Source organism: Lagenorhynchus albirostris, chromosome 8, assembly GCF_949774975.1.
Source record: "Lagenorhynchus albirostris chromosome 8, mLagAlb1.1, whole genome shotgun sequence".
NCBI classification, from domain to species: Eukaryota; Metazoa; Chordata; class Mammalia; order Artiodactyla; family Delphinidae; genus Lagenorhynchus; species Lagenorhynchus albirostris.
In genome coordinates this window covers 59,047,972-59,073,773 of record NC_083102.1, presented here as the reverse complement: position 1 = coordinate 59,073,773, position 25,802 = coordinate 59,047,972, and the positions used below count along the sequence as shown (strand labels likewise).

Genomic DNA, 25,802 nt, shown 5'->3' with positions numbered 1-25,802 from the left:
ATTTTCCTAAATCTGTAGCAGTGTTTTCAAATTTTGTGTAAAATTTTTCTGAAGTGATTTTAAAAGGCGGTGCCCTGGGCCTCTGTCCCCACCGAGGGTCTGATTCAGTAGGTCTGGATAGGGCCTAAGAAATAGCCTTTCAAACAGGCGTCCTGAACTGTGATGTTCCAAATGGTCCGAGGGCCCCATGTTGAGAAACATTGGTCTAGATGACAAAACCCTGACTGTTTAAAAGCAGAGAATCTGGTGTTCAGGTCTCATCCTAAGGCTGATGGGGAGCTAGGAGAGGCAAACATGATGAGATTGGTGTTTCAGAAGGACTGCTCTGGCTGTTGTGTGGACAGTCAAATGGAGAGGGATCTGACTGGGAGAGGGAGACCATCTGGCCATTCTCCAATCCAAGAGAGAAATGACTATGGCTTGGGTTGGATGGTGATGGTGATGAGCTAAAGAAAATGGGTTCAAGAAAAGTTCAAGACATGGGCCTGACCAGGCTTGGTGATCTGTTAGGATGGGGACAGTAAAGGATATGCAGAACTCATCGTTCACTCCTGGATTTTAGGCTTGGGCAAGTGGGAGGATGGTGGTGATTTACCAAGACTGGGAGCACAGGGGGATGGGATGGAGGACATGTTGGTGAAGGCCTGTGAGGAGTGCTTTGCATGTAATCACCACTGATCATTTCATGGAGCCAGGAAATTTCTTCTGTTTTCAGAGCCCTTCCTCCTATTACTGTAGGAAGAAGAGTCACGCACAAATCAGCCGTGCTCTAAATTGGTGGTGAGGCCAGATTTTGAAGGTGGGATTCCATTAGTTAGCCAAGAAATGAGATAGCTGGCTTGGGAGGGAGTGGGGCTAAAAATCCTCTCTAATATCTTCTCATCAAATAGAGTTTAAGGGGCTTCTCTGATGGCACAGTGGTTGAGAGTCCACCTGCCGATGCAGGGGACACGGGTTCGTGCCCTGGTCCGGGAAGATCCCACGTGCCGCGGAGCGGCTGGGCCCGTGAGCCGTGGCCGCTGAGCCTGCGCGTCCGGAGCCTGTGCTCCACAACGGGACAGGCCACAACAGTGAGAGGCCCGCGTAAAGCAAAAAAAAAAAAAAAAAAAAAATAGAGTTTAAGAATGAAGTTGTCTGATCCAACAGAAAGTCCTCATCACAAGGGTGTGAGTGTTTTACCATAACTTTATTCAGGTCCTCCTTCTGTCAGGAGATGGATGATGAGACCCAGAGAGGTGAATCGTACTTGGTAGAGCTAGGAGTAGAACCTGGGACTCAGAGCTGTGTCTGGTGTCCCGACCAGCCATTCACATTTGTTAGGACCCTTGTCATCAGATCACGTGAGCCCCAAGCTAGCCCTGTTGGATGCCAAAGCATATGCATGCAAATAAGGCAACTGAACAGTTTTGGTTCTTTTCGTTAAATCAAACCAACCAGTATTTTGGCTTATGGGTCAACAGTGGCATACAGACCAACCCAAGTCTTTTGTGTGAAATGGACATTTTGGTTTTCAGGTTCTGCGCCCTAGAGAGCAGAGTTCTGTAAGTCAGCAGCCCCAGGTGCTGGTGGTGTCCCACCACCAGCGTGTCCCTCTGAAGGCCAGAGATTTGCTGCTCCTAGTAGTGAGCTGTTCTGAGTCACAGGGTTGCGACTATGTATGTCAGGGTATCCTGGTTTAAGGCAAAACTTTCAGCACAAAAGGCTGTGTTGTTAAAAAAGGAATTGTTCCCCCTGCCAGCCCAACATCACCACCAAACAAAAGAAAACATAACCTTTAACCATGGCAACATCAAATTCTCAAGCTTTGGAATTGAAAGAGCATTTCAGGTGTTAACAAAAAACAATCCTTTGTGGTAGAACTTGCTGAAGCCACAATTGTTTAAACAGGTCAGTGGACCACTAACAAAGTCCTTACTTAGGATTGAGTAACCCAAGCCATTTGTGCCGCCCCCCCACCCCGGGTACCCCAACTTGCCATCTGTATTAGTTAAAATATCTAGACCCTGGATCTTTAGTAGCCAGAGACCATGATTATATTTGCATTCTTAACGTGGGTGTGATTTTTATGTTGATTTTAAGTTGGACCAGATGGGGTCTGTGATACAGCTTTGGTACTGCTTCATAAATACAGTACCACTTGATGTTCCAAAGTGAAATAATGAGTAAAGGCAGCTAATGTTGTTTTGCCCTCAGCTTCTCCAAGAGATGAGATTGTGTTTTGTGTCCAAATGGAAACCACTGCTAGTTTGGCGCCGAGTGACCAGAGATGGGGGAATAGCCTGGTCACTTGGAGAATTAGACACAGGATTCATTTCATTCGCACCACACTTTCTGCTCTCTGGGCAAAGGAAATCAGAATTCATTGTGCTTTTGTGTCCGTGGTTTTCATCAGTTAGCTGTTTTGTTGAGTAGCCTGTTGTGCAGGCTTTTACAGTAACATCCTGGTGAAAATGAACACACCATATAGCTGTTACCCACTGTGAAGTTTAACGTTGAATCAGAAGAGCAAGGAAATTGAGATGGAAAAGCTCTGTACTGGTTGTTGTCAAGGTGTTGCTGTGTGTGCAGTGTCACATGCGGCACTGCTACTAAAGACCCTTTTAATTAGAGACCCCACCCAGTGAATTGGAGATGAAATTTCACGCTGAACTCTGGAAGTCTGACTGCATAGGCTGAATGTGGGGAGCACAGAAAAATGTTGAGAATGGGAACTACTTATCTCTCTACCTATTGCATTGCCAAGTTCCATTTTTCACTCAGTTTAAAAATATGTGGATCTTTATTTTAACTAGAATTTTTTCCTCTAAATTAGCATAGGATTATGAAAATGATACTTATATATTAAATGGTAGAGGTCCTGATACTTGATGTAATATAGAATTTATTTGAAATAGGGCCAAATATAATACCATATTTTATAAGCAAACCTTCTTTATACATTTTTATTCCTCATTTTCATAAATAATTACCTGCATTTTCCCCAGAATTCTTCTACCACCACCCCTAAAAAGGAATTCTTTTGAATTATATCTTTGTTGATAACCCGTGATTAAAGTTTTAGATATATATTTTTTAATTTCAAAACTCTACAAAACACAAAAATGCAAAGTAGTCAGGGGTGTTTTTTGGTGTTCTTGGCTTTATAATATAAGTCTAATATAAATCATCTGGATCTGCTGCTTGTTTTGAGGGTCTGTTGGTCTTTTTTTTTTTTTTTTTTTTTTTTGGTTCCTGATAAATTGTTTTCAGGCTGAAGCACGAACTTGCGCGTCTGAATAAAGGTGGAGAGAATTTTTGCATTCAGAATATACCCACTTGAAAATTGGAGATTATTAAGGAAATGACAGGCCTGGAACTCTTAGAAGCATGAATGTTAAACCAAAAGTGGTGTAACCCCTATATATGTGTATTTCTGTACAGCTAGCAACTCTGAAGAGTTTGATTTTTTTTTTTCCCCCTCCTGCAGCATTCTGAATGGGTGTGTTAAAGTAGTTGGAAACTGCTACAGTAGAAGCCTAGTCCATTAATCATCACGTACCGGAATAGAGGGAACAGAAAACAGCTCACTGGCAAATGTAAAGAGAAACTGGGCCTCCTTTCACGTGTTGGAGCCTTAGAGGTGGCCGTCCAGCTCTTTGCTTTGTGACCTCCTGGCCTTAGGTGAAGGAGAGCCCTTTCTCTTTACAGTCCTTCCTGGCTCCATCAACAGCGTTTAGGAAGCGCCCTGTGGCCTGTTACTGATAAGAGCTCTCTCGGGAGAGCCGTGCCTTCATTCCAGCTCTCTGGGTTTTCCACAGGGTCTCAGGCCATCGATTTTATTGTCTGTACTCATTTAGGTATTGCTTCCAGTTTTGTCATCTGCCTGCTCTTCCTATGCATTGTAGGATGATCTCATCCATTTTTACAACTTTTTTTTTTTTTTTTCCTTTTGGTTTTTGGTAGGCCTTCCCCTAAAAGGAACGGGCAGTCCACGTCGGATAAGGTTATGGCTCTGGAGCCAGACCGCCCGGCTGCATATCCAGTTTCATCCTTAGCGTCATGCGACCCTCAGCTGCTCTTTACCTAATTTTTCCATCTACAAAATGGAGGTGGTGGGTAATCCCACCTTATAAGGTTATTGAAAGATGAAGCAGGAAAATGCAGCTGTCCCTGGAGCATAGCCTGCGCTTAACAACAGTAAATGTTAGCCTTTGGGTTTTTTTTTTCCCCCTAAAATCCTGTTGTCTGCATTTCTCAGATTTACATTTCGACCTGTACCTCTGGCTTTCTTTTGTTTGTAGCTGGAGGCAAAGCTTATCTCACTCCAAGTTTCTCCCCGTGGTCAACTACCTCATCTCTTTCCCCTTAAGTATTTTCTTTTGTGGTAGATTCTCCTATCTCTCCCATCATCCAAGGTGAGAATTCTTTAAGAAACTCTTGTTCCATTTTTATATATAAATCACCACCCAAACTTTTCTTAAAATCTCTTTTCCAGTTATCTGTCCAGATCACTTATGATCCCCTTGCTTATAGTTTTACCCAAGGCAGCATACGTTAGTGGTTGGAATCCGACAATACTTTGGTAGAGATCTCAGCCTCTCCCACCTCCTAGCTGTGTGACGTTGGACTAGTTACTTAACCTCCCTAAGCTTCGGGTGCCTCTGGGAGATGAAGGTGTTATCACTTCACAGGATTGTTGTGAGGCTTGAATGAAATCCTGTCTTTGAAGTTCTGTAGAAGTGTTCAGGCACTCAGCTGTTACTGTTATCCTCCACCCTAACTGGTCTTTGTCTCTGTTCTTGTTGTTGGTTCAGAATGACTTAGCAGAACTGTTCCTTACCTACTAGGTGATTTTTTTTAAAGACTCCAAGAACTTATATTGGAACTGACTTTAGAGGTTTTTAAACCATTCACCTTGACCAAAATCAAAGCTACTTTTTATTAAGTGCCGGTCGCACGTGACGTCTAGTTTTTACCACTCGGTGCAGTCAGGTGTTGCTGAGGCTCTGAGATATAAACACACTTCCCTAAGCCCTCCCAGCTAGGAGCGCCATGACTGATACTTGAACTCTGCCCATTCCTGTCCCAAACTTCAGATTTGTCATTATAACAGATTGCTTCCACAACCCCTTGTATAAAATGAAATAAAATAGAATATGAAAAAATAAAATTTCTTGACGTATGTTTCTCAGCCAGTAGTTGAACAGGTATTTCCAGTGACTGGGAACCCCCTACTTTGCAAGGTAGCCCATTTCATTGCTGAATAGTCAGGTTAAATACTTCTGTGTTTTGTGCTGAAACCTGATCCCTCTATCTTCTCTCCATTGATTTTTTGTTTTTCTTTAAGAAATACAGAGAACCAGTCTAACTTCTTTTTTACCTGATAGTCCTTTAAACCTTTAAATATTTGAACGTAACTATTGCGTCTCCGTCTCCCATTGTTCTCCTCTCCCCCGCAGGAAGGACGAGTTTTCCATTCTGGTCCCTTTCGTTTTGGAAATGAACGGTAACTACCCATGCTCTAGACACCATGCATACCAAAAGCTCGCCGCCCCAGCTTTACCCCTCTGGACTCAGATCTAGGATGCTTCACTGTCTTGGTAGCCCTGAATAGGGTTAGGTTTTCCTTAAACAGCTGTAGAGGTGCCAATGGAGAGCTTTGATGTTAAGTCAGTCTACCGTGAGTAGTGAGCCTGGCTCTTTGTTTCAAAGGTCATTCATTCTTGAATTAAGTATTTATAGAGTGCCTGTATGTTAGCTCCCCCCCCCCCAGGCCTCCTTATTGGTCTTTCTCCTCCTCAATCTCTTGAGGTCGTGAGCAAGGCTGGGAGAAGGCCCTTTAGATTTGGTTTCTCTCCTCCATGGTCTCTGCTATTGTTAGGAGGACAGTCCTGGTGTTTGAGAGCGCATCAGAGACTTTTGCCTTAATGAAAAAGTTTGGGGAATTTTATTGTTTTCTCGTGAAAATAGGCTACAGAAAAATCTAGAGCACTGGAATACTTTAAAAGCAAATTGAATGTTTATCTTCTTATAGCTATGAAGACTCCTAAGTGTCAAATAATATTTTGTAATCAGATTCCTGACAGCAGCATTATCCAGGCTTCCCATGCAGTGTAGTGGGGTATTAGGAGCAAGGTCAGTGCAGCGGGACTGCCTGGCTTTGAATTCCAGCTTTGCTGCTTCCTGTCAGTGAGACGTTCGTTTCCTCAACTGCTATAGTGGGGTTAATAATAGTTCCTGCCTCATAGGGTTGCTGTGAGCATTAAATCAGTTTATCACTACAAAGCACTTTAGAACACTGGCAGGTAATGTATGCTTACAAAATGCTGTTATCCTGGCTGTTTTATCATTTGAGGTAATAGTTTTCATTTCCTCACCCAGAAGAAGAAATAGTCATGACATAAACAGATGTTCTTCAGAAGGCAACCCCATCTTCAGTAAGCTACTTTTAAGTTTGGGGAGACACATAACTAAACGTTTTTACTGTACTCGGCTATTAGAGAACTACCTGGATCCACCTTGGTTTTCATGGAATTTAGTGTCCCCAATCTTTAAGAACTGTTGGAAATGTGTTCTCAAGTTGTCCTCTGTTAGGTTAGAAGTGCTTATGTACCGTGATTGCGGGGTTCCTGCTACTAGATGTTTAATCGTGCACAGAAATGCGTAGTGATGCCACTTGTCCCCATTACAGACTCACCCCCTGTCCTGCAGTGGGAGCATCAACCCCACTTGGGTGTCTGTTTCCCAGTTAGACATTCTGGATGGATTGGTCTTAGTGTTCCGGCTTCCTGCTCTCTGAGGAGTTGGAGTGACCAGGGAAACTGATGCTGCTTTTGATATAATGTTCTGAGGAGCCCCGAGACTATTTCAGTTATAAACTAGGGGAAGTGGTAAATAACTGAACGCACTTTCTGGTATTGTTGAGAGTAATCTTGGCTTGCGATAGCTTTAGCAGTGGGTCTAGCGATTCAAAGAAGACTGTGTTCGTTTACTTTCAATTGAATACATACTGTGGTCATTTTTCACTACAGGGTGTTTAACAGTTGGTTTCATCCTTCCTTTTAAATTGGAGACACTTGTACAGAGGACCCCTTTTTGTTCAATACATTGTAATTTGTTCACTCGGTTGGTTTTATACAGTACCTGTCACTGAAGATTATGTCCATGGTTTATTGAGTACCTGCTATATCTAAAGCATTCTGCCCACACCATAAGTAGGATGAGCAGGACACAGTCTCTTTTTCCTGGCAAGGCGGGGGAAAGACAGGAATGTAAATAACTGATTATAATGTAGGATGGAGTAAGACAAGCCTTATAATTGCGGTTCAAGCAGGAGGCCGCATGATCAGATCAGTTATTTTCAGTTAGGAGGCCTGGTTATATTTACCTAAGTGGTGGCATTTGAGCCACCAAGTGGTAGGATTTCAGGAGCTAGAGCAGAAGGCTATAATCTCCGCCAGGTGGAGGGAAGAGTGTGGACAAAGGCCCGGATGTGTGGAAGGTCTGTCCAGGCTGGGCATGGGGTGCCCTAGACCAGGCTGAGAGTAACTCCTTGTAGGGTCTGGAGAGCCTTGCTTTGGAGATAGATCTTTACGATGAAAGGTTTCAGCTCAGGGTGACTGAAGTCAGATTTGAGATGCTGAAAGGCAGCTGTTGATGTGTGCGAGGTGGATGCAGAGGTCAGAGAGGAGTGCCAGACTGACAGTTGGGCCCATGGTGGCCATTCAGCCGTGGTCTGAGGAGGCCTTGAACCAGTGGTCAGGAATAAAAAGGAAAAGATGCATTTGACTGAACTTTCAAAGGTCCAAGTGGCTTAATGTAGTAACTGGTTTACTCTGGGGGAAAGGAAGCTGGAAAAATTGAAAATGACAGGTTTCTAGGGTAAGTGACCGGGAAAACAGCATGCTAATAATTAAGCTTTGAACATGGGAGAAGGACCAGGTTTGAGGGCTGGGTGGGAGACATATAGTAGTGGATTTAGCGACGTGTAATTTTATGGCCTTTACAAGATACCCCCATGAGTATATTCACTAAGCAGTTAGAAATTCTGGCGCAGCAGATAGGAGTGAGAGGCTTGGATCTGGGAGTGAAGCCTTATAAGAAATCTCATAAGAAGACCTAGGGGGGGAGGTCTTTGCCTAGGAGAGTTGAGTGAGAAGACCTGAGGACAGAGGGCTGACACGTGCCTCCTATTTAAGGAGTGAGTGGAAGAAATACTAGAAAGATTAGGGTCCCAGACGAGAGTTCCAGGCCGGATCAACACTGACAGATGCTATAACCGAGGAGAGGCTTTTGAATAGGATAAGAACTCTGATTCTTATTATTGTTTTGTCTTTAAAAATGTTTTATTGTAGACACTTTCAAACCCCATGAAAGTAAGGATAAAGATATGATGACCCACCGTGTTCCCACTATACAGCTTCAATTATTATCAATATTAGTCTTCCTTTATCTCCCCACCTCTCTGTGGGAGGAGAAGGGAGATAGGGTACTTCAAGGCATTTTCAGATTCATGTCATTTCTCCCAGACTTTAGTTTGCACTACTTCATGAGGACAGTTAGTTTTCATAAAACTGTAAGTCATTATCTCACCAAAGTTAAAAAAAAAAAGTTAATTCCTCAGTATCATCTAATAAAACTTTTAAATTTAAAGTCCTTGAAAGCCACATCCGGGATGCCTTTTAATTTCATAGACATTAGATCTCACTCTAATGTCTCACATTTGGGAAATGGACAGAGTGTCTTGAGGAAGAGAATATAATACTCTCTGCAGAAGGGATGCTTCTCCTACACAGCACATGATGGGTTTTGACGGGAGACCGTGTTTTATTTTTTGTTACACTTATCCCCTGAGAATAGCAATAGAAATCTAAGGTTGGGCTTCCTGTTCTTAGATCATATGAATTAAAACATATATCCAATGGCACTGCCACAGTTTTGCCACCTCTGATGCATGTACCATCCAGTCCCTAATTCTAGAGTATTGGTCCTCAATCGGGGCATATGGTCCTCTCTGGAGACATTTTTGATTGCCATGGCCTTGCGGAAAAGGGGCTACCAGCATCCAGTGGAAAGAGGGTAGGGATGCATAGGACAGCCCCCATAGCAATGGCTTAACCTACCCCAAATACCAACAGTGTCGAGGAATAGCATGTTCCTGAGCAGAGCCACCCTTTTCAATCTGCTGTTACATCACATGTGTGTGAACCAAGTTACCATTAAAAATTTTTCTCTGTTCTTTGGAGAGAGGTTACTGTCCCTGTAGGTGTTTTTCCTTTGATCATATGCATCCCCTAAGCAGGGTTTGTCCAGATCTTTGAGCCTGCCAAGCTTCATTCTAGGTTTTATTTTCCTGGTGTCTTTGGACTAGAGCAGAACATGGAAGTGATTTGGTTTCTTTGGGTAAGAAATTGAAGGAATGTACTTTCTCAAGACATGTTCACCAGTCTGAACAAAGTTCTCTCTTTGGAAGGAGATAACTTGGGAGTGCTATTGAACAAGTGTGGGGCTTAGTAAATCAAGATATAATGTATATATTTCTTCACCCCGATTTGAAATTGAGCAGTCATTGGTAGTAAACGGGAAACATAAATGAAGTACTTCACCTTCTTTGTTTGCAGGAAATACAATTGGAGCATGCGAAGCAAGCCTTTGTTCAAAGGGACAATGCCAGGACCGGAAAGGTCACAGCCATTGACTTCCGAGACATCATGGTCACCATCCGCCCTCATGTCTTGACACCTTTTGTAGAAGAATGTCTTGTAGCTGTAAGTTGTTTTTTAATTTCTGTTGGAGTATAGTTAATTTACAAAGTTGTGTTTGTTTCAGGTGTATAGCAAAGTGAATCAGTTACACATATATCCACTCTTTTTTAGATTCTTTTCCCATATAGGTCATTACAAAGTACTGAGTAGAGTTCCCTGTGTTATACAGTAGGTCCTTATTACTTATCTATTTTATATATAGTAGCGTGTATATGTCAATTCCAATCTCCCAATTTATCCCTCCTCCTAGGTTGTAACTTGCCATAATGAAATAGCTTATTCTACCTGGTGTAAGCTCAGTAAATAAGGGATTGTAAGAACAGGTCTTACAGATTATGTTTAAACACTAACATTTTTTAATTTTCTTAGTGATGTTGCATCCATTACCAAACTTACAGAGAGTGCTTTGCCAGTTTTAGTGGGTAGGTTAACTTGTTACCTGGATGATATGGACTATCTTAAAGAATGTATTAACTGGCTTTTTTAAAAAGGAAAAACAGACATATAATCGCATATTAATTTGCTTTATATTTTGAGGTATGTCAAATGCTGATCTTTGCTTTTACCTGTTCTCCAAGGCAAAGTGGTTTTTGTAAGCAGGTAGTGCGCATAGATATGTTTGAGGTGTCAGCAGAACAGGAACTCCTACCCTTGGATTCACTCATTCATTCAGCATGTGTGTGGAGGCGACACTGGCACATGCAGTGGGCGGAGCCTTGCTGTCCTGTGTCGTGGAGCTTCCCTCCTAGTGGATGTCCAGCCACTCTCCTCCTTCATGGACCCTGAGGGTGTCCTGGATCATTCTGTGGTGGTGGTTCCCAAGCCTTGGTCACGGAGCTTAAGAATCATCAGGGATAGTTATTAAAAGTGCGGATTCCGGGCCTCCCTGGTGGCGCAGTGGTTGAGAGTCCGCCTGCCGATGCAGGGCACACGGGTTCGTTCCCCGGTTCAGGTAGATCCCACATGCGGCGGAGCGGCTGGGCCCGTGAGCCATGGCCGCTGAGCCTGTGCGTCCGGAGCCTGTGCTCCCCAACGGGAGAGGCCACAACAGTGAGAGGCCCGCGGAACGCAAGAAAAAAAAAAAAAAGTGCGGATTCTGAGGTCTCTTCCAAGCCTACCCATTCACCATCCACAGGTGGTAAGGTCCTAGAATCTAATTTCTGAGGCTTCCTAGGTAATTGTGATGATCCCCTAGATTTGGGACCCTTATGCAATGGTAACTCTTCCTTTGTTAATCCCAGGGAGAGGACTTTTTGAGTGTTTTCACCATCACCTGAGTTTGCCCCAGTGCTTACCATAAGGGGAGCTTTTCATTTTTCCCTCTTTTTCTTTCTGGTCTCTCTCTTTGGAGATGCGGTGATCTGACAAGGCCTTTTCCACCCTGGCACTGTGTTAATCTCGCTCCTTTTCTTGGCCCCCCCTTCGCTATCCCAGCTCTCACATCAGCTATTTCAAACGAGTAGTAAGTGAGGATTTATATGGTTGTTACCTTATAAAGAAGTGCTTTCCTAATAAAAAATATTTTGCCTTGTTAGGGAAGGCAAGATATTTGAAACCTCAAACTGAAGTTCCATTCATAATGGACATGCTGTTTTCCTTGTCCCCGTGAAGAAATATGATTTCTTACAAATTCTGATTATCAGAATTCTGACCAGTCTTAACCCTCATCAAAGCGTATGACATCTCATAATTTTACCATAATATGCTTGTTTGCTAGAAATCCTACCAATATAAAGTCTGTACTTAATGCTGATTTATTACTACTTATAAGTAACATGACAAATCATGATATTAATGTTAGATTGACCACTTCTCTTAGTATGTTTGTGTTGGTATAATAGAGTTTTGCATGTATAAGTATACACATGTGTGCATGTGTATAATAGAGTTTTGCATGTCTAAGCTTTTAAGGATTGCTCATTAGATGAAATAAACAAACTTATAAAACATTTCCAATTGAAATTTGAACTCTGTAAATTACTACTGGTTCTGTTGTTATAATCCTACACATGTATTTAGTTTTCTAGGACTTTGTGGAGAGTACAAGTTCTGGTCATGATTAGTTGCAGTTACTTCTAAAAATCATTTATAGCTTTTTTTTAATGTGAAAGAAAAATGCTTATAAACATTTCTTTCTATACATGCTTTCTTGATTACTTCCAAAACTAGCATTTGATGTACATACTTCTGAATCTTCTTCATTCTATAAATGCTTTGTTTATTTTTCTTCTCCCCCCTCTTATTTTCAACTTATTTGAGGCTGCTGGAGGTACCACGTCCCATCAAGTTAGTTTCTCCTATTTTAATGGATTTAATTCACTCCTTAACAACATGGAACTCATTAGAAAGATCTACAGCACTCTGGCTGGCAACAGGAAAGATGTAGAGGTGACTAAGGGTAAGTGAGAATCTGAATTCTTGCCTGCAACTATCTTGGTGAGTTATTATTAGGGTAAAGAAGACAACTAGGAGTTTACGTTATAAATATTTCTGTCCCACTGACACATATTAACCATATGGTACATGTGTGTTCTCCACCCTTAGATCAGACAAAACAATCTTCAGCACATTTTAAATAAACCCAAGATGGTCTTTGAATGAGGGAACCATGTAAAGTTTCTTAAATGTTTTCAAATCTTACTAAAACCTGAGCTAAATTGGCATCCTCTAAAGTGACCTTCAAAAGTACACAAGGAATTCCATAAACTTACACTGCTGACAGTGTGTGTTGATTGACTATCTCTGATCAAGATATCAGCATTTTAATGGGATTTTTTTTTTTTTTTTAAACAGAGAATTCCCTTCGGAATTCCACAGCTTCATTAATATTACGTCCTGGGACCTATGCATATTGAGTTTCATATCTCCTTTCTGGTTTTCCCTGACCCGCAATTTGAATGGCTTCCTGTGTCATTTATTCAAAGCCTTTGGATGACACCAAGCTTTTAGAGTCAATATTAGAGAAACTATTCTGTACAGTTTTTCCAGATAAAGGAAAGAACTGCAAAAATTCTTACCCTATTTGGATTGACTTGAATTCTACAACTGTTAATAATAAAGTTTGGTGATGTTCGCTCATTCCTGTGCCTTGAGTTAATGCTGCATTTAGCGGCTATTCCTTCTTGAATCTTTCCCTTTTAACTCTTTTTCCATGCAGAGGAGTTTGTTCTGGCAGCTCAGAAATTTGGTCAGGTTACACCCATGGAAGTTGACATCTTGTTTCAGTTAGCAGATTTATATGAGCCACGGGGGTAAGTTGCTCTTTTTTTTTTTTTTTTTTTTAATTAGCTTAATAAAGGGAGGTTAGGAGGTGGGGTAGGAGGACCGCAGCAAACCTGGAGAAAAAGAAGCCATATTAAAGATGACTCTGAAATATGGGAAACAAGAAAAGAAACGTTTTAAAATTCCATAATGTAAATTTTAATAAATTTGTATTTTGTTGTTGCTTGTGCTCGCTTTTCCCTCTAGACGTATGACGTTAGCCGACATTGAACGGATCGCTCCTCTGGAAGAGGGAACTCTGCCCTTCAACTTGGCCGAGGCCCAGAGGCAGGTGGGTAAAAGGGAGCACACTTTCTTCCTGGTGTTTCTTTGATAGGGTCACCCAACCCCTTTTCACGTGCAGTTGCCTTTTGGACCCTGGTCTCTGACCTACCATTTCTTTGTTTTGCACCAAAAATCCAGACCATTTCAAAAGGCTGGAATGAGAAATTACTTAGAGATATTCTGAGAAACAGATAATTGGCATTTGCTCTTCCTGTGAAAGATGGGGTGATTTCTTAACCGCCTTAGAAGCCTAACCCTTCCAAAAGAGGCAGAAGATCTTCTTCCCTCAATCTTGTGCTGGGAGAGGTGGGACTGGAGTCCCGTTTTGGTGTCACCGTCCCAGCGTCGTGTTGTGAAATGAAAGCTGGGCTCTGCCCCACAGAGATGTACTTCATCAGGGCATCGCCCAACTGCCATGCCTGCCGGTTTTCTGAATATCAAAATGAGATAATTTTGTTTAGTCTGGAGTCATAGTTTGAAGGCTTTTAGACCTATTTTCTTTGTGAAAGGACTCATAAGTTATGTGGAAACAATTTGAGGAATGCTAAATTTTATTTTATGGTTAACAGAAACCAACCTCTTGAATTTGTGGAAGTCAGAAACCGAAGACCTGGGACCTCTTACATTTAACTCTTACTCGGCTTTCTATAGGTCAGGGTTATAGAATAAAAGCCTCCAGAGCATGTGTTGTGCTTACATGGTGTTTGTAAAATAAATCCACTCACAGACGAGCATCGTTTTAGAAAAATACCTCCTTTAAGGCAAAGCCATCTCCGAATCCTGTGAGACAACAGTTTTTGGCTGGGAGCTCCGGGTCTGTACAGAGACGCCAGTTTGACCACAATGGGTTGATGCGGGCTGCATTTTTAGGACGGGCAGGCCTCAGGCCAGGACGCCCTCCTTTCAGCTCTTTCCCACCCGATGGCAGCGGCAGGTTTTGTGTGCAGCGTGTAACTCAGAACGGTGGGTGTGCCCTCAGTAAACCCTAACTAGGCACCTCTGGAAAACCAGCTGGCTGCCGTTAAAAGGGGAAGCCGATTTCCCCGAGTGCAGGAGAGAGAACTGTATAATCACGTGCAGAGGCGGAAGCAGCTCCGCTCTCCCCCGCTTTGATTTTTAAACACTGCTTACCAGATGATTATCTCTTCGTCTCTGTGCTACTATCTCCTGTAGAAATTTGGGGATTAAGAAAAAGGAGAGAATTTTTTTTTTTTTTTTTAAAGATTCCTCCTGTTCTCCAGCTGGCAGTGGTATCCCACAAGTTTTCCTCTACGCACTCTGCAGCTTTTGAGAGTTTCAGATGATGGGTGCTTGTGGATCCTGGCCGTGAAAGGGTTAGACGAGATTGATGAGATTTATAGGAGGAAATGATTGGCTGCTGCTTAGAGGTTTAGAGCAATTCACTGGGGGCTTGCCTGGAATATTCTTTACTATGTGAACCCCAGTGGGCCTGACAACATCGGCACTCTCAAGCAATGGAGGTCATCTACCTGGTAGGCTAGGTGCCAACATTTATCCTCCACAGAGTGCAGGAGGAGGAGTCTGTCTTGTGTCGTTTTGTGAGCACGCCACATTTCTAGCTTCAGAAAAGTTAAATGAAAGTCTGGGATTTCATTTATTTTGTCTTTGGATGAGTTAGTGATAGTGGTAGGTTCCTCTCCCCACCAACCTATTATTTTCAAAGTATTTTCACTCACTGTTTTGATGCCAGCACCTTTCTAAGTACTGCATATTTATATCCGTGTAAATAAAACAGTGCTTTTCCGACGGATGCATCTGTCAAAATGAAGTTACTATGGTTAACAGATATAGATGGAAATCATCCGTCTATACGGAGATAGCGTTGGATGCACCCCATGGAATCTGCAGAAGAGATGTTTTACTTTCTTAAAGATGCATATTTCTATGTAAAGCTGTTTTCAGTTAAATAACTTTGAAGGAGATTCCAAATTATCTCATTGTATTAGAATTGTGCTACATTGACAGCAACTAAAACTCAGTGGGTTGATAGCTGGGATTGGTCATTATTTTCATTGTTCACCGATCTTAATTATCGTGGCTTTTGAAAACACAAGTGTTACTGAATGTATTTATTCATTCAACAGGTATTTATTAAGCACCAGCTATATGCCACCCTCATGGGACAGCTCTGTGTGACATAAAATTGCTATTTTATTTATGTAGACAGAGAATGGAAATACTCTGAAATGTTCTGGCATCAAAAACACTGTAAGAATAATAGGTCAAAAGAACAAGCATAATACAACAACTGACTGGCCTGAAGTATGAATTTAGAAAAGATGGACAAAAAAGGGGAGAAAGTATCAAATCACCTGTAGTACAACCACCTAGTTGTAGCCACTGTAAACATTTGGATATCTCTGGGTGATGAGATAGCCAAAATGTTAGTGTTATTATTATATGTATATACATACCAAAATAACTTTTTTAAAAATAGCATATTCACACACAGTCTTTAACATTGGTTTTAAAAGGTTATCATGAAACATTTCAAACATTTTAAAAGGTAAAGAAAATCATACCATGAATACCTGTCTACTCACCATATTCTTTTTAGCCTGTTTTTGCTTTATTATACCTTATGAACACTTTCTCTGAGCATCAAATATCTTTTACAATATTGCTTTTTAATGACATACAATTTTGTTTTAAAGCTATAGCATTATTTTTAACCAGTCCTCCATTATTGGACATTTAGGTATTCTCAGAGTTTTTGCTCTTAAAACAGTACTGCTTTTTAATATTCTTGTAGCTTGATCCTTGTTTATATATATGATTATTTTCTAGCCTAACTTTTTATAAGTAGAATTGCAGGGTCAAAGTTCAGGTACATTTTAAGGGTTTGGGTGCGTATTGCCAAGTTTCCCTTCAGTTTATGCTTGATTAAATGGCAGATTTGAGAAGCTCTGTTTATCATCTCTTACCAGGTTGGATATTGCCATTAAACAAACAAACAAAAAAACCCCAAACCTACCAATTTGATTGATGAAAAATGATGTCTCATTAATGTTTTTAAATTTGTATCTCTTTGATCACTAATGAGAATTGAACATTTGAAAATGGGTTCATATTCATAACATTTTGGGGGCACATAACAGCTTTCATTATATTCAAACTTGATTTTAAAAATTAATAGCAATAATTACTTTTTATTAATAAGAACTTACAAAATCTAATCATACCTTCCTCTTTGACATTTTAGTTGTATCATGAGTTTAGAACCCAGTTTTAACTTTTAAAAAATAGTATGTGCTCATTTTTGTTCTGTCTTCCTTTCTGTCTCCTGTTTTCTCACTCTGCAATTCCTGTGCGTGCAAAGAAGAAGGCCTCAGTCGATTCATCTCGACCAATTCTCCTACAAATTGCAGAGTCGGCCTACAGGTTTGGTCTGGGTTCTGTTGCTGGAGGTGAGTCATGGATGAGTGCAAATTTTTCATTTTTGTGATTCCTCTTTTTCCTCTGATTTTCCACCTTGAAATACTGAAGGACAAAGCCTCCTCTGGTCTTTCCCTGAGCTAGTTACCAGTCTGTATCTGTGTGATAGGATAATAGCAAAGGGAACTTTCTCCTCATACCTGTCCCTGATCAGGGACTTAGAAGTGACTTATTTCTCTTATTTATCTGCAGACAGGCTTTCTAGAGACAGGTTAATAATGAGGTTAGGCTGTAGTGATGTGCTTTTTAAAATTTGAACTGTCTGTGATATCCTTTTATCGGGAGAGACTTGAATGAAAATCCAGTTATTTATTAAGGGTGTAGAGAGTTTTAAAACTTGTATATACAAAATTTGTTTTTTTCTTCCATCCACATCTTCTCTTTGATGTTAACCAACTCCCCCTTTCCTCTGACCTTAATTTCTTCTGAAATATTGTTATTCCTTGATTTTAGCTGTTGGAGCCACTGCTGTGTACCCTATCGATCTGGTAAAAACTCGAATGCAGAACCAGCGATCCACTGGCTCTTTTGTGGGAGAACTTATGTATAAAAACAGCTTGGACTGTTTTAAGAAAGTGCTACGCTATGAAGGCTTCTTTGGACTGTATAGAGGTTAGTGCCATGTGCTAAATTCATGAAAGGGGAAATAGTAGTCAGAGGTTTGGTTTTTCCATCTGAATGCCTGAAATGTATTAGAGAGACTGTGTTAAAATGGAAATACAGCAGATTCTCAATTATCCATGCTAATGGGCGTAGGCTGGAGGCATCTAGGGCATGGCTAATCAAAACAGCCCATAATCTGAAAGCCATTTATATTGCTCTGCCATATGTTTTATTTCTTAAAAGTAATTATTTTCATAACCATCTCTAGTGAGTTTTTTAAAGGCTTGTATTGTTTGTGTTCTTGAACTAACTCTACTCACCACCTAACAGGGAAAGGCAGCTGGGGGACAGGACAGAGCCTACTTGGGACTAATGATTCTCCTCGAATATTCCACAAAAATGTCTATCAGGCCAGTACCCAGGGGTTCAGTGCAGCGCTCGTTCCTTGACTGTCTCTTTCTGAGTTAAGGTTGCCCCTTTCCCTTCCTCTGACTCTGAACCCAATGAAGTTAATTCACATACCACTCTAGCCAGGCAGTCCTTCTCTATCCAGCTGCTTCTGTAATCATCTAAGGCTCATTAATCAACAAGAACGGTAGCAAGAAGTATGTCATCACAAATGGAAAGGATCCCACAGACCCTGACTGCTTGACCACCGGCACTGGCCTAAAGGACATGACTTAACTTCCCAGCCACTCCCTCTGTGATTGCCTTCTACAGAGAGAAGAGAAGTAACTGTATTTGCATCAGCTAAAATCCAGTATCGTGAGGCAGTTCCAGCTAAGCCACTTTGCCATATGGGGACTGCAAAGCTGACGGGGTCTTCCCTCCGTTCCCCTGCCAGGAGATAGTATTTAGTACTCTGCAGAGACAGACCTTGAAGCCGTGGAAGCAGCCGTGGAAGCCCGTGCCTCTAGGCCTCTTCTGCCATCTGCTGATTCTAGTCTTCCTCTTAAGCACCCAAGTTAAAAATAAAACAACAACAAAGACCCCTCTTAAAATCTCTCACCTTAGCAATGAGGAGGTTTCAAACCCCAGAGAAGTTGCATTTTGCAGGTTCTTTTGTGTAGGGAGATAACCTCCATCAAAGGCCTTTTGATCTTTCCTCTGCCCTCTTTCCCTCACCCCCTGCGTCTTCTCACAATTGGGAAGGTCTTTGACCCCAGGTGATTGATGATGACCCTTACAGGGTCACTGCCTTTCATTTGAAATACTTTTCCCTCCTGGTGACAACAAACCTCGCAAGTGAAATGTCTCCCGAAATGTCTCCCCGAGTAGTACAAGGTTAATGTCACAGTTCCTGCTTTGCAGTGATTCAGGCAAAGGCTACTACTACCTGTTCGTGTGGGTTGTTTTCTGTGGGCAGAGCTTTGAGCCTCAAAGCGGACAAATGTCTCAGCCTTGGCATTGCTTCACACACTACTTTTATGGGCTTCCCTTGGTGTTGGATTAAATGTCAAGGGTGCCTTTAGAATTGTGAGAAATAATGTTTGTCCTGCTGAATGCCTTTAACGTGCTTCTTTTGACCTGGTTTGTTTGAATTTTGAGTCCCTTCTCTTTCCTCTTTGACCACACCTGGTGGGTTTTGATTCTTGGTTGCATCTGGAATTCCTTCCTCAACCTATCCTTTTGACCCCATGGACAAAACAGCTTAAAGCGTACCTGGGTAGTGAGCTACTGTGGGCCGTCCGGTAAACCTCATGCTGTTTCAGTTATATCAGTGAGACTGGCAGAACTGGTTTTAACTCCTCAGGGATGGGGAGTAAGCCGGCCTGTCAGGCAGACGTGGAGGCTCCCTTTGAACACCAAAGAGGCAGCCCCTCATCCTTTTCCTGGTTTAGAAAGAGCCATTTATCTAACCTGTTTTGGGTGCCTGATCCCTAAGGCGTTCTCTTGTCAGAGGATGATAAGTAGAGTGTGAATATAAGATGATTAGTGCTAGGAGTCACCTGTGTTCATTTCTCCCTGACTTCTTCTCTCTTCTAGTAGACAATTTTAGAGCAAAAGATGTGCTATAAAGCTTTGCTTAGTTTCTGTTTCGTAATTTGGATCTTGAGAGCAAAGAGGTGATTGACAGTTTAGGCTTTTGAAAAAATGATATACGGTCTTGCTTCATAAATGAATTATTCCTATTCTTGATTGGTTGGGGACTAATTCCCTTTAGTGCCTTGCACGTAGTCATTGATTAATAATTGTGTGTAACTGTATATTTGTAAATGCTTATCATTGGACAAGAGAGGGATCTGATGAAAACGGGAAACTATCATTACCAGCCAAAAATTATAATAGAAACAAAAAAGACCCCAACTATTTCTGAGAATCAGTATTCTAACCTTCGTGTAGAAGGTCAAGATATAAAACACCCAACATGTGATTCTTTGACGATAAATTTCTTATTAAATATAATTTTGTTTAAAATTTTAATATTCCAGGGGAAAACAGTTAAATTTTAATTCTGAGAATTTAGAATTGCTGCTGTTCACACTCCACCTAGCAATACTTGAGAAGGTGACAGAGTACATCTCTAATTTATAAACATGTTTCAAAATATTGAGCCTATTTTTTCCTATTATGGAATTTTGCTTAACATGTAATTTTTCTGCATCAAGACATATATAATTGGTAATGTTTCCCGAAGAGTATAATTTGGGAATGTTGCATAAGTAAGTTCTCTCCCCTATTGTAAAGCTATCTTTATGTATATTTGGAGGAAAAGTTGGCAGTTGGCCCTGAAAGAAGGTGCTTGCAGCATGCATCCTTATGACAAGGTTAATGTGGCATCGCTCTCCCTCTCTTTTTTTTCTTTCTTACAACAAGAATACGGAACTCTAAAGGAAGCGGTTTTGTATTTAGAAATAGTTCCCTGTGGAGCTCTGAGAGCAAAGGCTCTTTTTGAAGAACTCATTCGGTGCGAGTTGTTTTCCTCTGTCCTTTCTCTGGCAGTTGCCAGCATCTGTGCGCAGTCCTGGAAGTTATCCCATCATAAGCAGGGACCACATTTGAATCACGGCCCCGTCATCAAAAGGTGACTGATAACAGCTATGGGGATTTTTAGCACTGTCTTCAGTTGATGCTGAGTCCTAGGAATTTTAGTGTTGTGAGTTGGTGAGGTCTTCTCTCCATGTTTCTGTGCAGCTCCCTGCTTCTCTGTCTCTCAGAGCCTCTTCTCTTTGGGGGGTAAGTTTGGTTGTTAGACGTGATCCCCTTAGAAATCCTATGAGACTGACTCTGCAACCCTTCTCTATAATGCAGACTACTTTCTTTACAAGAAAATTATTGATTTTCCTAGGTTTTTCTGTAATTTTTGAAATTCAGACCCTTTAGGCTAAGTCTATCTGTATCACAGGAAATAACACCCAAGAAAATCCAGATCTCCCTGAAGTCACTTGTAAAAGTCTTCCTCTATTTCCTCCCCAGTCTCCAGATTGATTTAATGCACTCAGGTGTTTAAAATCCTTAATGAATTACCTGACAGCTCATTTGGTTTGAATGAACTACATGACCAAACGAGTCAGTTATTGGCTAGCTGTAGACTTGGCATATCAAAGAGAAACAATTGATTTGAGTAATCATCCATAATTAAATGCTCTTAACGTTCCAGGAATAACTAATTTCTGCTCTAAATTTTTGCTACACTCTCCTCTCTCAGATGCTTCAGGTAATGAGATGAGTACCCTTAGAAATTGGAAAATGTTACGGGGAGGGAGGACCACGGGGAGAAAGATGGATTCAGGAGAAACACTTTCTAAAGGAAGGTTTTAGTTTTTATTTCTGTTCATGGGAAAAAAAGAAAATCTGCCAGAAAGGGAAATTAGATCACTTTGTGAATTAAACTTAATTTGGAGTACTACTTAGTCTTTGAGGCAGTTGGCAAAAAAAAAAAAAGAAAAAATTTTTTTTTTAATCAGCCCATTGACCAGGCTTGCAGAGTTTTAAATATGTCTATTTCGGGTTGTCTGCGTGATGCAAAAGCAGTCGTCTTCCATCCTGGAATGTTCTCAAGGTGACATCTAGAGGATATTGTGGTGATATCTCAGGAAGTTTTGTCAGATAGCTAGTTTAAGCTATGTCTCTTGGGAGGTTAATAGTTCTGTAGAAGGCAGTATCCAAATTATGTGGCTCCACAGTGAGATTCCTTCTTGCTTAATTCTTGTAGATAAAAATAAGTTTAAAAATTCTATCACCAAAATAGAGCAGTTGGAGGTTGTACAAGTCTATTTTGCATAACTTAAGAAGCCATGCATCTTGGCACAAACCACAGTGAATCTGTACACTTCACTGAGTCATGGTGTCCATTCATGTCCACCAAAGCTTCTAATGAGTGCAGAATGGTTTGGTTTGAGTCGTATTTTCTTGGCCATTTCTGCACATTTTCATTTAGGGTGTTAAGCTGTGAGTAGATCAAAAAGCAGATATTTGGTTATAGAAAATCAAGTGAAAATGAGCAAAAGACTTGGACAGTTCCTGAGCTGGGTAATCAGATCTCCAGAAATCTCCCGTGAGCACAAAGCATTAAAAGGGGAGACTAAGGTGACACAGACTTGGAACTAAAGTGGGTGGGAGTATCGTCAGAGGCTTGAGAGGGCCGAATGAGAACAATGATGAGCTTAGAAAATTGGGAAAGATGGAACTAGACGTAACCTGGAGAAGAGAAGATTAATTAGTGAACGAATTAGTTCTAGACCTCAAGAATGATCATTTATTACCAGCTACTGCCAATGCTGAGACTGAGACAAGGGAAATAGATTAAATCTCAGCAGCAAGGAAATTTAGATAGAAGAGAAGATAACCAAGACCCTGAAAGTTGCCATATACCAGAGTGAAAACCTGAAGGAGGAGAGGGTATGATTCTTCTTCCCAATGACCTTCACTTCTAGAAATCCTCCAAATAGAGGAGTCACAGGAACCAAGGTTTTTCTAGACCATAACAGTATCATTCCGTCATGCTTTAACAATCAGTCTCCCAAAGGCATCTCCTGAGCCATAGCTAAAATAATAGATGGTTCTTGACATTTTGAGCAAAAATATTTAACCCAGATAAACAAGCATTTAAATCTTAATATCTGCTATGCCCCCAGCTCCACTGTACGCTCAGCTTGGAGTGATATCCTGAGAGCTGGTGGAAAACTGGATAGTAACGAGGGCCATGAAAGGGGATAGTGTAGTTGGGAGAGGAGGGGCGTGCCTCGTGCCTGGGGGCTGTGTGAGTCAAAAGCAGACAGACACAGGGGAGGGGCGGGGCGGGGAGGGGGGTGGGGGGAGAAGAAAGCTTGAACAAGTGAAGAGAGAAGGCCATGGAAATAGGAGCAGGAAGAAAAGCTGTGAGGCAGGGCACACAGAGTGCTGATAGCTCCAGAATGAAGGTTAATCTGATGTTGAAAGCAAGGAGGGCTCTCTGGGAAGATGGGGACAAGTGTAGGGGCCTCCACGGTGAGGTCAGGAGGCTAAGAATTTAACATCGGAGGGGTTGCCTCTGGGTTGAAACTAGATAACATAGAAAAGTGCTAGATGTGGTTTCAGCTACAGCAGTAGGAGTATTTTATGCATTAATATCCCCTACCAAGCTCTACTGCCTGTCTCTGCCCTGGATGCCTTGGATGCTGTCTTACGTGCTTTAAGCTACCTTTCTCAGGGCTGGGCTGGCCACTCTTGAACTTGTTTTCTGTCTGACCTGAGACAGAAATGCTGCTTGAATGATGGGTTTCTCCCTTGCTGTGGCCCGACATCATCTGTGCCCCTCCGTGTCTTGTCCAGTGTGGTCTGTTGGGACAGCTGCCGCATGGCGGTTACAGTTGTTTGTGGACCCTCAGCCCGGCTTCTGACCCGCTGCTTTCTCTGAGCCTCGTTCCCCAGTTGAGCCCTGACTCCCACTTGTCCACCAGGTTATAGTCTGCAGCTCAGCTCTGCAGGTCAGTGCCTTCTCCTGTGAGAGCCTCATATTCTCTGGAGAGAGAGACGTGGAGGCAGATGTGCGTGCCCACCACATAGCCGCCCTCCTCTTACTGTGTGAAAGGGCCCAGCCCTGCAGCCTGCTAGCCCAGCGTGAGCCGGCACCCAGAGAAAAGTTTCAGAACATTCTGGGCTGGAAAGAAATGCCTTTTTTGGCGCCATAAATCCACTAGAGTGCACAGGAAAAAGCTGAGCATTCCAGGGCTGAAGAGCCCTGCTTTGGGAGGCATCACGGACCCGAATTCAACTCAGTGCCACAGCACGGTCACCAAATGGTGAGGGACTTGGGAGAAGCTGCTTAGTCTCTCTAGAGCCCAGTTTCCATGGAAGAAGGGGAGGATAGTGATGCTGATGAAGGTGAAGAACAAAAAGACACCTCTGTAGTACTTACTATGTGCTTGGCACTCTTCTGAGGGTTTTGTGTATATTAACTTGTTTCATCTTCGAAACTACCCCATGCACATGGTACTGTGTTTATCCCTATTTTACAGATGTGGAAACTAAGGTACAGAGAGGTTGGGTAACTTAACCACAATTACCCAGCTACTAAATAACAGTCAAAATTCAAACCCAGCAGCCTGGCTCCAGACTCCATGCTCTTAAATCGCCCGGCTCTTCTACTCCTCAGGAGAAATTACATGGTAAAAAGTTCCTTATCATCAGAGGTTGAGAACTGTTTTAGTTCTTAACTGAAACATTTTATTTTAGCTTGAAAACATAGTTGAAGGTGTGGTGTTATGTCTGTACTGCTTCCTTATCTTTGCCTAAAGTAAGTGGTGCTGCTAGACACTGTCAGACCGCGTGTGCCCTCGCTGCTTGGCGACAGCTCTTCTAAGGATGGGCATAATGCCATGGCAAACAGCATTGTACTCCTAACCTACTTCCCTAGTTCCTATACTGCCATAGTCACCTAATTCCGGGCTGTGAGCATTATTCAGGATGAATTGCCTCTTGTAAGCAAGAGGATAATCAAGAATATGCCTTGAACAAATAGGTAGAAACTTTCATCACCTTTTTAAAATACATAATATAGGTTGTGAACAGTGTCTGGCTCCTTGTATACCTCCACTGATATCATTATCATAATAAACCGATGAGTCGTAATTGGCATCCTTGGTTTACTAATGAGGAACTTCGAGGTCAAAGAATAATGTCCCCAAGATCACTCAGCACAAAAGAGGTGCAGACCTAGGATTCCCGCCCAGGTCTGCCTACCTCCGTGGCCCGTGCTCCAAGCCATTCATTTTGCTGCCGAGCCACTGGAAACAAATAGCTTTAATTAGGCCAGCATTATTAATGAGTCTCTTTCGTAGTCCCTTCTAACTCTGAGATTCTAGAATTATATTTCTAAAAACTTAGTAGCCCTCTGATCAGCACACTGCTCTCGGGAACTTCCTTTTGGGGGTTCTGTGTGAAGCCTACAGTGGAGGTTCGTGGTATGGGCTTAGTTCCCACACCTCCAGCTCAGTTCTTTCTCATTGGGTTGCATGAAGGTTGGGAGTCAGAGGGGATAGTGTGATTTCTATCTCAACGCCATGAAATCTCAAGACAAAATACTGTATTAATATTGTACCCTGTAAATCTTTTCTCGCATTAGCAGCCTTCTGGTGAAGTTTGCCAAGGAAGCATTGCCATATGTGCTGATGGAGCTGAACTAAAATGAGAAGATTAGAAAACTAACCACACTAATAAATTTCATTTGAGGCAGTTGGAAAACAGACTGCTGTTTTGACAAGTTAGAAACAACACACACATCCATTCTCTGTTTCTAATGGTTAAAATGAATTTCCAGAATCCAACAGAAACATCTTGTATTAGAAGCCTAATTTTTCTGCTGAGTTACCCAGACGTCAAACATACATGTGCTTTAAACTCCAGTGTGATGGCGTTCAAGTGCCTTCACCAGACTGGCTGTTTTAAGGCATTACCGAGCCACACTACCCTTCCTCCCTCTGCGGTCAAGGAACCGGGAGGTTTATTGAAATTCCCGCCTCTCTGACTTTCCTTGTCCTGCAGGTCAGGGCCCCTCCCCTCCCAACGGGCACTTGCCCACAACTAATGGTGTCAAGGCCCACATCTCTCCTGGCTCTCAGACTGTCATCCACAGCTACCCTTTGTTCCCTAGTTTGCCAGGGTTGTCACCACAAGAATGGTACTTAGCCAGTACCTCACTGAGTGCCAGCATCTGGCCCAGGTCTCAGGAATGGATTTGTACTTTGGTTTTGTTCTTACTGGGTTGAAGTTACTCACTTAATACAGTGGAACTCAGGGCCTTAGATTCAGTTACTTTAACCTCCTAATTCCTCTTCGTGCCTTGGGTCTCTGCCCTTCCCGTCTGTCCTTCACCTGCCTCCAGAACTTTTCACTTTTTGAACTTGACTCTTTAAAAGCCACCCCATGTGTCTACAGAATCTGTTCCAACCCCCTTGGGGTGGCCTGGGGAGAAGCAGCGCAGTATACCGGCCAGGAGCGCCCCCTTACAGCCAGACCACCTAGGGTTGAACC

The 25,802-nt window shown here is 42.1% G+C and overlaps 1 protein-coding gene across 8 annotated transcripts in view; it reads left to right on the top strand.

Annotated features, from left to right (window-relative positions):
- SLC25A13 (solute carrier family 25 member 13) overlaps positions 1-25,802 on the top strand; it is a 297,241-nt gene that overhangs the window by 118,529 nt on the left and 152,910 nt on the right. For 6 of the 8 annotated variants that reach the window (XR_009541995.1, XR_009541993.1, XR_009541994.1 and 3 more), the window contains 6 exons: positions 9,600-9,746; positions 12,003-12,141; positions 12,901-12,994; positions 13,212-13,296; positions 16,630-16,717; positions 17,199-17,357. Coding sequence is in view for 5 of the 8 variants with exons in the window: in XM_060157064.1 (XP_060013047.1) it covers positions 9,600-9,746; positions 12,003-12,141; positions 12,901-12,994; positions 13,212-13,296; positions 16,630-16,717; positions 17,199-17,357 (712 nt within the window). In the remaining 3 variants the exon portion in view is untranslated. The remainder of the gene's footprint in view (positions 1-9,599; positions 9,747-12,002; positions 12,142-12,900; positions 12,995-13,211; positions 13,297-16,629; positions 16,718-17,198; positions 17,358-25,802) is intronic. The other 2 variants (XM_060157065.1, XM_060157067.1) reach the window with 1 other exon arrangement.